The 13739-nt window shown below is 42.4% G+C and overlaps 1 protein-coding gene across 1 annotated transcript in view; it reads left to right on the top strand.

Moving 5' to 3' along the window:
• Positions 1-4540: 4540 nt before the first annotated feature.
• The window catches only part of STX7 (syntaxin 7), a 48545-nt gene continuing 39346 nt past the window's right edge, over positions 4541-13739 (top strand). Inside the window, exons 1-2 of the mRNA XM_055324706.1 lie at positions 4541-4647; positions 8027-8185. Coding sequence (XP_055180681.1) covers positions 8101-8185 — 85 coding nt within the window. The 5' untranslated portion in view covers positions 4541-4647; positions 8027-8100. The remainder of the gene's footprint in view (positions 4648-8026; positions 8186-13739) is intronic.

Genomic DNA, 13739 nt, shown 5'->3' with positions numbered 1-13739 from the left:
GCCCCAGCACATTTATTTCTAAGAAGTGTATTTGGGGTTATGCTGCAATCAGGAAGATGGCATGGAGATAGAGTGATGTTTTCAGATCCATGCTTCCAGTACTCAGAGGTGGCTTTGAGGATATTAAACTTGAGTAGAACTGGATATAGAGATACTGTTGGGGAGGCTGACACAGTGGATTAAGACACAGACAGAGGGACATATCAACAATATGTAGAAGGCAAAATTAGCATTGAACATACCAATCGTCAAACTATAATTGTTCAGGTAAGATTTCTATGGGCTGCCTATTTATTACTTGTGTTGAAAAGTCAGAGCAGAATCTGTTCTGTGCTTGGCATATCACTAGACATTTGTGCGGTTTTAGAAAACAAGAGAACAGCAGAGGATGATGGAGATGCTTCAAATAAGGCACAATAAAACAAACTCTAATTTATTAGATATTCATTTAAGCTGCATTTTAAACTAGCACAAATTTCTTAGAACTGTGGTCTGTCCACTGTATTACAAATCAAAAATATACTTTTATAACTCAACTTTTACTTCTTGTTTATCAATAAATTCCTTGTCTTGCTATATATATATATTTTGTGTGTGTGTGTGTGTGTGTGTGTGTGTGTGTGTCTTACCTCTCTGGTCCTCCCACAAGATCACATGGTGGTCTTTTAAAAATTATTTTTAGCTCATGAACTATTGGATGAATGGGCAATGATTCCCTCCCATTCACTAGAATTGCTCTCCCAAACTTTGGAGCTGGAGCAGTGGGAGAGTCTCCCATACTAACATGGCAGAGATGTTATTTACATTAATAAGCAAATACACAGCAAATTAATTATTAAATTAATAAGCAAATACACAGCAAATATGCTGACACAGTTCCCACTTGAGGACTTTGAATCATACTTTAAAAATCTTTCTAAGAAGACTCAGATCCCCAAAATTATTAGCTCTGGAAAAAATCCAAATTACAAGGCTTCACATATAAGTAACTCCTGCAAGTGTAAAGGATTTGTTTGAGAAGTGAAATGATAATTGATCAAATGAGCAGAATTTTTTAGCCCCACGGGGTTCAAGGCACCTGACTGAATTTCCCCAAATAGCAGGCAGATGCTCAGATGGGATACTACACATTTCAGGAACGCTTTTGGAATTCATTTGCCCTCTCTGTCTCTAAATTTTGCAGGGTTCCCTACAGTCTGTATTTCTTCCATTTGAATGCAAAGGGGTGACCTCTTACTAATTTTCAAAAGACCTGAAAGGACTCCCTTCACAGTGTATTTTAAAACATGAAAAAAATTGAAAAGAGCCCAGGAGGAGTTGACAGAGAGCTGAGCTTTGGCCCTAGTTCAGTCAATAATTAGCAGGTAACCTGAAGAGGCACCTAGGCTCAGACTCTGTTGCACTGTATTTTCCCTCCCACAGCCCTGGGTTCTCTCAAAAGAAAAAGGAAAGGATGTTTGGAAAATGCAATAGGCCTTATGCAGATGTAAGGTCTTTTCATGATAATTTCTTGAATGATTGAAATTCCTTTTCCTGTTCACCAACCACTTCCTAGTTCTCAAATTCAATGCACAGCTTTTGGTTCTTAATTTACTTGAACTTTCTATGACATGTGCTATCACAGAGCATTTCCTCTTCTTGAAATGTTTTCCTTCACTCTCTCCTCTACCTTTTCCTGGTTTACTTCCCAGCTCTCTGATTATTTTTTCAGGATTTTTCTTTCTCAGCTCCCCTAAAACACAGGTGTCTATAACATTCCATCCTTAGAGTTAATGACCTCATCTCTTCCCATAACTCCAGCCAGAGCTCTCCCTTAAATTCCAGCTCACATTTTCAGAGTACCTGGAGGATATTTCAAACTGGATATCAGTTTCCCAGAATCTTAACTACAATACTTTCAAAGATAAACTTACTGTAGCATTCTCTCCCCCCCCACCGCCCCATCCCACCACCTTCATCCTCAAACAGAAGTTACTACATTAGTGATATAGTTACATCATGTTTAGTGCACATCCTGAAAATAGTAGTCATCTCTTCCATTCTTCGTATCCAATTAATTTCTAAGTCTTCCTAAGTACTTCTCAGAGCAGGCTTTCCCTTTTCTTTCCTGGTGCATTTGCCTTAGGACAGCCCTTCAATATCTCTGATATTGGGAAGATTCTAAATTGGGTGTGTGCTACTATTTAAAATAGCCTTCTAAATGGTTATAGTCTCTCTCTCTCTCCAGTCTCAGTGTAATTCCTTTGAATATTCCCCATTCCTACAGAGTTTTCTTCATGGCATAGTATTATGAACACATCACACTTTTGTTTAAAATCCTTTAACAGTTTAACTCCTCTTAAACATTCATTTATTAACATGATACAGAAAAGGTTTTTCATTATATAAACTCCACTTACCTTTCCAGTCTTACGTTCCTCCAATCTAAATAAATTTATATAGAGATCCCTAAGAGTTTGCACTTGCCTGTGAATTTTTCTGTGCTCTTCCTTTTGCCTAAAATGTCTTTTCCCATGTTATCTTCCCAGTGAACTCTTACACATCTTTCAAGATTCTGGTAGCACTTCCCCTTTGGAATGGTCCCTGACCAGACACTAAGGCATCCTCACCCCTAGGCTCATGCCAATCTGTGTATGAATCTTTATCACAGCACTTCTTATAGTGTCCTGGGAAGGATCTCACGCCTTGAGTTCCTTGAGGGAAAATACTATACACCCCATCTTGATATCTGCAGCTCTTGAAATAGTACCTGGCTTATGGCAGGTTCTCAATGAACATTTGCTGAGTTGATGAGATAGATAGTAGGAAGAACTAAAGAATCTGAATTGAGTCATCTGGACCGGTGCTGCTTATAATTATTCGTGTCCTTTTGACGAAGTTTCTTTGGCTTTCAGTTCCTTTAATCTATTTCCCAAATGAGGAAGTAGAGCTAGATTTTCTGTAAGGCCTCCTCCAGCTTTTTTCGTTTTTTTTTTTTTTTTTTTTATACTCTATAGTTGAAACTATTGCCTTATAGAAGCTGAAATACTTTATCTGATCAAATAATGCTTCATAAAAGTTTAAGAATGTTGAAAAAAGGGATTTCACATAAAAATCTGAATTTCCGAAAGTCTGCAATCAGTGCTAACTGAATCATGCTGCCTTTATTTTATTTTTTTTTAAGATTTTATTTATTTATTCAGGAGAGACACAGAGAGAAAGGGCAGCAGACACAGGCAGAGGGAGAAGCAGGCTCCATGCAGGGAGTCTGATGCGGGACTCAATCCCAGGTCTCCAGGATCATACCCTGGGTGGTGCCAAACCGCTGAGCCACCCAGGCTGTCCTCATGTTTCCTATAGAAGGGATGAATTTCTTCTGCTTGGCCAGCAGACCTACTCTATTGCCGCCTTTTTAGAAGCAGAATAAAGGTGGCTGTCTGTTAAAACACTTGTACTGCGGTTTACTTCAGGAAAGATGTGAAATAGGAAATATTTCTGGTTCCCTTTTTTTCTGTTAAAAACAGAACAATCAAAAATAAACTGAGAGACCCTTGTGTTTCTTATTCCTGTCTGACCTCAGTCTCTTAGGCACATATGTATGTACACTACTCAACAACCCGGAGTTGGCTCGGATGGTACCAACTCAAGGCATTTCGTCTTGATTTTTTTCACCTAAGTGCATCCGGACATTTCATGTCCTGATGATCCTTTCAGAATAATAGTGTTGCCTTAATACAGGCAAAGGCCAACCCATTCCATCTTCTAATTAATTTGCTGAGTATTTATTTCACCCAAGGCAGCTGATGCATTTATCTGACAATCACATTATGCCTTAATAGTCACCAGCAGAACATTGTCTGCTTTTTCCAAACCCTGCTGCGACCACACGCTACCCTTCAAGGATGCGTGGAACGACGTGCACGCGCTAGAAAACTAGCCTACCGGGATCCCTGGGTGGCGCAGCGGTTTGGCGCCTGCCTCTGGCCCAGGGCGCGATCCTGGAGACCCGGGATCGAGTCCCACGTCGGGCTCCGGTGCATGGAGCCTGCTTCTCCCTCTGCCTGTGTCTCTGCCTCTCTCTCTCTCTCTCTCTGTATGACTATCGTAAATAAATAAAAAAATTAAAAAAAAAAAAAAAAAAAGAAAACTAGCCTACTAAATGGGCGCACGAAGGTGACCCTTGGCTCAGGCTGGCTCTGTTCCTGCGAGCACTGAGCACTGCGTATTTGCGTTGGCACTTTGTAGCGGAGCTGCGAGCAGGGACGGGCTGGCAGGCCCTGGGGGCAGGCTGAGGACGTGAGCCTAGGGGACCGCCGTGGCCCCGTGAGGACGGCTGCTCTCCATTCCGTCCTCCTGGCTCTCGCCGTCTGTGAGTCTAGGCCTCAAAAAACACCTCCTCTGCGATTTTTTTGGTCCCCCGCCCCCATTCCTTAGCCCGGACTCGGAGGGGGCGGGGCAGGATGGCCGTCACTCAACCCCATTGGCCAACGGGAGGGGGACGAGCCCCTCCTCCTTCCCAGAGCCGCGTCGCGGGCATGCGCAGTGGGCGTCCCCGTGCCACCGCCCATCCGCTGAGCCCCGCAGCTGGGGGCTCGGGTGCCGGTGGGTGCGGCTGGCCCGAGGAGGAGGAGGAGGAGGAGGAGGAGGAGGAGGGCGCGGAGGAGCCGGGTAAGGGCAGCTTGGGGGGCGGGGGGTCCGATCCCGCGTTCTGGAGGCACCAAGTCCCCGCGGCTGCCGCGCCTCCCGGTTTGTGCGCGTTGTCAGCTGTGGCCGCCGCCTTACGCTTTGCGGCTGTGGTCGGGAGCCCGGGGGGCGGGCGCTGCCCAAACCGGGGACATCCCGCCGGCCCCGCCGATCCCGCCCCGGCCGAGCCCGCCGGTCCCGCCGATCCCGCCCCGGCCGATCCCGCCCGGCGGATCCCGCCCTGCGGATCCCGCCCCTGCGGATCCCGCCGATCCCGCCCCGGCCGGCCCCGCGGCAGCGCTGGCTCCGGAGCCCCGGCGGGTTGCGCGCCCCCGGGCGGGGCGGGCCGGGGCGGAGCTCGGGGACCCTCAGCTCTTCCTCCTTACGACGCGCCGAGTCAGAAAACACGTTTTGAAGTTCTCTCCCCTGCCACGGAGGACCTGGGCGGGCGGCTGCAGCGGCGCACGGAGGCTCCTCGGGGGTGGCTTTCGGTCGGGCCCGAAGACTCCTGACTTTGTTTGATCTCCGTGGACGGCATGAATGATTTGCCCAAAACCTTCAACGATGTATGAAGCATCTCAAGATCCGCCTGTCCCCCCTTACTGTGTTTTAGGCTGTTGCTTTTTAAGAATTCAGACACAAAGAAAAATTCCTTTCTGGTCGAATGCCGTACTTTTTCCTCTCAAGTGCCGTGTATCTGCTTGGCCTTCCTATGGACACGTTGATTTTTGTTTGACTTAGAGCAGCGTATTTTGACTATGACTATATGTGATTTAAGACTTTCGCAGAATCTGGAAGAAAATGATCACGAAGGGCGCTGCTGTCCCGCAGTGTCGCGGGTGGACGTTTCCCGGGAGCTTCGCCTGGCCCGGCCCGGCCCGGCCCGGTGCGGCCCGGTGCGGCCGCCTTGCCTTGAAGGCCGCTTTGGGAAGTTTGTCGCAGACGGTGACTAGTTAAGAATTATGGTCTAGTTTCAGACTTTCCGTAGATGTTAGAATGATACCATAGTACCTCTTAATGTCTGCATCGTTTTTCTTCAGATATTTTACTTCTGCTGCTCCCAGTGGTAGAGTTATATCCTCATTTTAGTTAGGATCTCAAACTTTAGCCAAGATCTAAGGATGGAAAAATAAATATATAAAACATCCGCAGTAAGTCTGAGTAAAGTTTGCTGTGATTCCATTTGATTTTAAAGTTTAGTGTATGGAAGCGTGAAAAATAGCCCTTGGTATTGTGAGTAAAACCAAATAGTATAAGAATTTAACAGGTGGGGATGCTGAGCTAAAGAATTCAGTTAATTTGGTTTAGGTAGAGAACACTCATGTCTATCATGGAATGATCGTCTTCCCATTCATGGAACATCTACTACGCGCCTTATACTGTGGATTTTGCAAGGTTGACAAGGTTGTCTTGTGTTTATATCACCAAAGTAGGAATAGAAGGCAGTTTACTACCTAGATCATTTTAGAGTGGTGAGTAGCACGATGATAAAGGAAGTTAGATCAGCACAGAGTGCCGGGGTGCTGACTTCTCATTGCAGATCCGAAGTCACCAAAGACTTACCTAGCATGCGATGAGACTTTGCTGGTATAAAGGTGCCAGTCATGTGAAGATCATGGGAAGAGCCTTCCAGGGATAGGAAATGGCACTCAGCAAAGGCCCTAAGGCAAGAATAAGCCCAGTACATTTAGGATCTGAAAGAAGACACTGGAATGTAGTGTCTGAGGATTGGTAATATTTATTCTCAGACTAGGTTTGTGTTCTTAGGAAATAGAAACATTTATTCATTCAGTCTTCAGATATTTATTAAACACCTATTATATAACCCGGTACTTAGACTAGTGTAGCACACAGACAAAACCTTGCTCTTCTGGGTACTTATATTTTGGGGTAAGGGGTAGAGCTAAGTCCATTGTTTTATGCCAGTACACACTATTAAGAAGGTGAAACTGACTATTTCTATTGCTCTATCCATGCTTGATTTATACAGCATGAGATTTATGTTTAATGAGAGTCTTAGGATTCTGCAGTGTGTACAGTAGTAGTACCTGGGAGTAGTGCTTGACACTTAACTTTTCACAGTTTTCTTTGTTCTTTTATTTGTGCTCTACAGAAAGTCTTGAGAATATCCTCGTTATGAGTATTGTCCTTTGTTTTTTTTGTTTTGTTTTGTTTTGTTTTTTATGATAGTCACACACACACACACAGAGAGAGGCAGAGACACAGGCAGAGGGAGAAGCAGGCTCCATGCACCGGGAGCCCGACGTGGGATTCGATCCCGGGACGTGGGATTCGATCCCGGGTCTCCAGGATCGCGCCCTGGGCCAAAGGCAGGCGCTAAACCGCTGCGCCACCCAGGGATCCCCGAGTATTGCCCTTTGATCCTCTCTTTCCTTCTTTCCCTTTACGGTGCTTATATATTTTCATAGAAAGGTAATTGTTAAGATGTCTACATAAGCACTATTCAGTAGAACTTTATGCTGTGATGGAAATGTTTTACATGAACTATACAAATCATTGGCTTCACATGTGATACTTGAATACTTGTTAGAGCAGGTATGGATAATGAGTTATGTTATTCTGAACAATAAAACTAGGAATTCTGAATGAGCTTTCAAAAATATTCGTCAAGAGTGCTTAAAGCTTGTTATATCTGGGCTAGGTGCTGGAGACTGGTGTGGACAGCAGCTATCAGAATAATTTGGTTTATTCTGGTCTATATGCAAAGATTATAAACTTTTAAGTCATTTTATAGTTAGCTGTAACTGTAGTGTATCTGTGTATATGTTTTTGCAGTAAAGTCAGTCATTTGACTCCTTTTTTTTCATATTTCATCAAAAGGGCCAACCATTGTTGTCGCCTAGATAGGACTATTAGAATAAGAAAGAAAAGGACTAAACTACTCAGCTGTGTTGTTACCTTGATCTCGAGTAGCTACCCCAGCTCTGTTCCTCATCCTAAGAGCAGAGTCTGCAGAAATGTGGTAAATTAGTTTTTTTTTTAATTGAGTGGGTTCATTGTCCTGAATTTTTGTTATACAATGAAGCAATATGTTTTAGTTTTTTAAAAATATAGGCTGTAAGATACTATGTTTCAAATTTTAGCTCTTATTTATTTTTTTTTTAATTTTTTAATTTATTTATGATAGTCACACACACACACAGAGAGAGAGAGAGAGGCAGAGGCAGAGACATAGGCAGAGGGAGAAGCAGGCCCCATGCACCGGGAGCCCGACGTGGGACTCGATCCCGGGTCTCCAGGATCGCGCCCTGGGCCAAAGGCAGGCGCCAAACCGCTGCGCCACCCAGGGATCCCTATTTTAGCTCTTAGATTAAGCAAGTTACTTATTCTTGTTATGCCTCAGTTTTTTAGGTGACTGCATAGAAAACTGCCCAACCTGCCAACATCTGATGAAATTAGTGAATAAGCAAATCAACTATGTCTTACACTGTGGGAGTTGGTGGTGACCCTGCTCTACTGGCCCAGCGGATCTCTTCTAACATCCAGAAGATCACACAATGTTGTAAGTTGAAATTTAAGTTGACTTCACTGCTTTCAATTCTTTTTTTTTTTTTTAATTTTTTATTCATGAGAGACACAGAAAGAGAGAGAGGGGGGCAGAGACATAGGCAGAGGGAGAAGTAGGCTCCCTGTGGGGAGCCTGATGTGGGACTTAATCATAGGACCCCAGGATCACACCCTGAGCCCAAGGCAGACGCTCAACCACTGAGCCTCCCAGATGCCCCCAGTTTTCAATTCTTAACTGAACTTAGGGGTTCGTAGTAGGACAACTCCAATGACAAAGAGAAGGAGGAGAAATCCTCTAAAAGCAGATTTTAGAAGGCTAGAAGTCTTAAAATTAAAAAAAAAATTAAAAAAAGACCAGAACTCTTGGAATGAATATAAAAGATAATTATGTTAGAAGAGATAACACTTATTACATTTTTCTGTAGAGTGCCAGGCACATAATACACTATTTTATTAATGAAATAAAGATTTAAAAGGATAGATATTTATATTTGCTTTAAAACCATCTGATTCTGCATGAGATTAAAGAGACCTGTTGACCAAATCCCATTAGGATTGGAACTGGGGAACACTGGAAGTTTACATTTATTAAAAAAATAAAGTTTTGTAAAGGGAAAATACGTGGTTCTTTATTAAGAAGCAGGGCATAACTAACAAAGCAACATTTTAATCTGTTGAGACAGATCTAGAAGAGAATTCTCAGAGTTCCACAAACCACCTGTGCTACACCTATCAAAAACAATCCTGGTAGACCAGTCCCATGTAGTATTTTATTGGAACTTATTACTCCTTGGGAGATACATATATATATATATATATATTATTTAGAAGATCACTCTAGTAGATTGGAGCCTATAGATTTTTTTGTTTTACATTTTGTTTCTGATTCATAGCTAATTACATACGTGTATTATTGTAGTCACTTTGTGGTTGATCAATGTTTTGGCCCTTTGGGCATTACCTGAACTCTATTTTATGTTAATACAGCATTATTCTTTAGCTTAGTTTGTTAAGTCTACTGTTCTCTTTCCCAGAATGTGTTAACACACTGTGAAAATAAAGAATGTTTTCAGATGGCCAAACCATGTTTTCTTATCTAATCATTAACTTCCCAGAAGTTACTGTTCTACCCAAACGATTTCAGTGAGATGTCAGCATGTTTTCGAGGCAAAAGGAGTAAAAGTGGATTATAGAGGGTTCTAAAAAAAGTGCTGCTGTGCACAGTGATATAATAAAAAAGCCAAAGGAAAAAAAATTTTTTTTTCTTTGTTAGAAATAGTGCTGGTGAAAAGAAAAGAAAAAAGAAAAGAAAAGAAGAGAAAAAAATAGTGCTGGTCTGCCTCAGGCTAATGTGTGAAAATTCAGAGAGGTTATAATTTTATTTTACATTTGTGGAAAAATCAGGACCTAAAATCCTTAGGTAAGAGAGGAGGCCAGGAAGCCTTCCTCCAGAGGACAGGGCAGATCTTTTGTGTTGGGAAAGGTAAATGTGTTCGGAATTCTGGGAAGAGGAGGAGGAATGAGCCTCTGAGATTAGAGAGGCTTTAAGCATCCAGTGGTATGAAAGATACACAGATTTGAGATGATGTGTGAGCTTGAACTGGAAGAAGGTAAGAGTTAAGTCATGTCCCCTGAGAAAGAGATCATATGATCCAACTAGATGAGAAGTGATACCTTGGGCCAGAGTAGCATATTCATGGCATAACTGATAACTACGTATGTGACTGTACTGTGTGATTCAGGGCAGCTTTGGATTGTCGGGTAGGGTAGTGATAAGACCCACAACTCTGCCTTGTGAAAAGGGGTTAAGAAGACTAGGACCATTTACCTGTGAGAAGCCATAGTCCCCACCTTCAGATATTTGAAGCACTGTCCTGTATAAAATACAAGAAAAGTGTTCTGCATGGTCATGAAGGCTTCCACAAATGAATAGAAGCAAACAGTAGCCAGACTTCAGCTCCAGAAGGAGTTGGGCTTTTGAATAATCCTAGTTATTCAAGGATGGAATTGGCATGCCCCAGAGAAGTGCAGTCCTTGTTACTAAGTGACCAGCATATGGTGGTCAGATACTATTTTTCAGGTCTGTTTAGTAAGAGGTTTAAACACTGGAGTAATGGTGCAGACTGAATGACTTGTAATTATGATATTCTCTCTCTTTTCATTTAGCAAATAATTTATTGAGCACCTGCTACTCACTAATCATGGTACCAGACCTTAGGAATCCAGCAGTAAGCAAGATCCCCACAGCCCTGTTCTCCTGTAGTTTATAATGTAAGAAGAAACAGATGATTTAAAAAAAAAAAAAAAAAAAAGGAAATGGAGCTAGAGGATGGGGTAACGGGGTGATGGGCATTGAGGAAGGCACATGATGTAAAGAGCACTGGGTGTGATATGCAATTGATGAATCACTGAACTCTACTTCTGAAACTAATAATACACTATATGTTAATTAATTGAATTTAAATAAAAAATTTTAAAAAGGAAAAAATTAATCACACGTGTCCTATGATGAAAATGAGAGAGCTGTGATAGCAGGTGCCTGAGGGGGAAGCTGCCTTAGTGGAGTTGGTCCCCTGTGTGAGGATGAGAAGGGGCTGGCAGTGGAAGATGGAGGACAAGAGCATTTAGAAGGGGCCAATAGCTAGTATTATAACCCTGAAGCAATCCAGAGTGTGCGGTGTTCAGAAAATAGCAAAGAAAGAGAATCCCAGTGTGGCTGAAACACAGCACTTAGAGGCAAGAGTGGATGGAGATGAAATCAGAGAGGAAGCCAAGCAGGCCACCCCAAGCCTTGGAGGCCATCAAGGGAGTTTAGATTTCATTCTAAGAAGTAAGATACACAATCAGATTGGTGCTTTGAAAAGATTGCTTTGGCTGCTACTGCTTAGAAAGTAGACTTTGGGGAATTCGAGATGGGGGCACGTTGGCCATTGTAGGGGTCTGATGAGAGAGATGTTGGCTTGTACCAGCATAGTGGCAGTGGGGACAGGTGATGTCTGTACATGACGGATGTTCTTTGGAGGCAAAGGCAGCTAGGCTTGCTGATGAATGTGGGTGGATTGAGAGAGAAAGAGGGGAGTCCAGGGTGACTCCATGGTTTTTGCATTGAGCAACCAAGTGGATGGTGGTAAGTATATACTTAAGTGGGAAGGACTATAGTTCAGAAGCAGAGAGAATTTTGTTTTGGCCAAGTAAAGTTTGAGATGTCTTTTAAGCATCTAAGTAGAGATGTCAAACATCTAGTTTAAATATACCAATTTGGTGGTTCACCTGGGTGGCTCAGTGGTTGAACGTCTGCCTTCGGCCCAGAGCGTGATCCTGGGGTCCTGGCATTGAGTCCCGCATTGGGCTCCTGCATGGAGCCTGTTTCTCTCTCTGCCTGTGTCTCTGCCTCTCTTTCTGTCTCTCATGAATAAATAAAGTCTTTTAAATAAATAAGTAAACAAATTTGGAGTTCAGAGTGTCATCAGAGAGTAAATAGTATTTGAAACCATAGGTCTAAAATAATCAAAGGTATAAGAGCAGAGAGCTGGAGCATTAAAAAATGTAGAAATCAGGAAGACAGGGAGAAAGCACAAAGAGAGTGACCAGTAAGGCAAGAAGAAAATTAAGAGATGTTGGATTTCCAGAAATTAAAAACAAGGTGTCTCAAGACTGAGTGAGACATCATTTGTGTCTGATGCCGCCAAGAGACTAAAAAGCAGAGAACTGGATCATGCAAACCGGTGACTTTGAAAAGAATATTCATGTCCTGAGTGTAGATGGGGAAAAGGACTGACCCTTTATTTATTTATTTATTTATTTATTTATTTATTTATTTATTTATTTATTTATAATAGTCACAGAGAGAGAGAGAGAGAGAGAGAGAGAGAGAGAGAGAGAGAGAGAGGCGCAGAGACATAGGCAGAGGGAGAAGCAGGCTCCATGCACCGGGAGCCCGACGTGGGATTCGATCCCGGGTCTCCAGGATCGCGCCCTGGGCCAAAGGCAGGCGCCAAACCGCTGCACCACCCAGGGATCCCAGGACTGACCCTTTTACAACGAAAGAGACTGCCTGGAATCCCACTCACTCCTGCTTGTATTATTGACCAGAGTTTGCATTTAGTTACATGGCTATACTTAGCTACTAAGGAGGCTGGCTTGCACTGTGCTCACTAAAATTGGGGATTGCTCCATTTAAGAAGGGAAAAATCAGTATGTGGCAGGCAACTGAGAGGTTCCACTATTGAAGTAGAAGGAGGGTCAAAGAAAAGATTGCATTTTTCCACTACAAAAGACAGAGTCCAGTGAGAGTATAATTGCAAAAGAAAGGTCTCTGAAGGTGAGAGGGGGAGGGGAACGGTTTGCCTTTCGTCCCTGGATGGAGCCCAGGTGGAGTGTGGTATGGACAGTAAACTGGTAGACAAAGATGGGGGCATTCCTGTCAGAGGGGGCTGGCTTTAAATGAGATAGGAAGCAAGGGCATTGGACAGAGGAATGGGGGAGGCTGTAGGAAGTGTACTGAAAGAAGAGAAAGTGATTAGTTGTAGTTTTGACTGGAGAAGTTTGACGTGCCTCAGAAGTCATGAATGGATGTTTGGCAGGTTGAGTACTCATTGGAAATTTGGGGTCATGAATTTAGTGAAACCAATTATCACTATTTTTTTCTAATTCTGAGATTGAGCAACTGAATAAAGGGAAATTTAGATTAGGTAGAGGTAGTTGCTGTTAAAGATCTAACTTACCTCCCGTGAGCATCACCGGTACGGATGTGAAGAAACGTGGAAGTGAAAAGGCAGAAGTGTGAAATTTCAGTTCATTTTTTCCCACCTGGTAATGCTATTAATACTGACTGTGATCGAATGACATGGTACTTGCACCACATTCAGGTGTTTCTCTGGACACTACATCTGCATCCTTTGAATTTGGGTCGGTGCAAGTGAGCTAGTTGTACAGAAGAGACCCAAAGAGAAAATACTCTGAGAAGGATAATGCCCCTGTCGTTAGAATACGTGCATCTGCCCAGCTGGAGCTGCCGCCTCTTTAAGTACTGCAGTGGGAGAGGGGTATTTGATACTGGTTTTGAGTAAGATCAGTGAAAACTTGTAAAACAGTCATTTGTATGGTTTAGTTTATACCAAAAAAGAAAATAACAATCAAAAAGATTTTTGATTCTTAGAGGGACCCAAGAATAACATTTATTATGATGAGAATCTTTTGTAACTAGATTACAAAAGAATAACAATATAACAGAATACAGAATATAATCTTTTGTAATAGTATTATATTCTGGCAGTTCTGTTTTGCAAAGAGCAGAAGAAATGAAACAAGATGTTTTAAGTTCTTTTTGGGTCTTAGGATACTTTTTGTTAAAAATAATCTGCAATCTTATCAATTTGCTTTACCAGTGAATTATTTAAACCATATTACAATAATATAACATATTAAATAAAATACTTAAATGTTATAAATACTTAAATGTAAACTATATTAGGGAGAAATAGGTTAACTTACCATAACTTTTTAAGAATGACTGATTATGTTTAACAGACTAGAACTTTATTAGGGAT

The sequence above is a fragment of the Nyctereutes procyonoides genome, unplaced genomic scaffold (assembly GCF_905146905.1).
Source record: "Nyctereutes procyonoides isolate TBG_1078 unplaced genomic scaffold, NYPRO_anot_genome, whole genome shotgun sequence".
Taxonomy (NCBI): Eukaryota; Metazoa; Chordata; class Mammalia; order Carnivora; family Canidae; genus Nyctereutes; species Nyctereutes procyonoides.
This window is presented reverse-complemented; position numbering and strand designations above follow the sequence as displayed.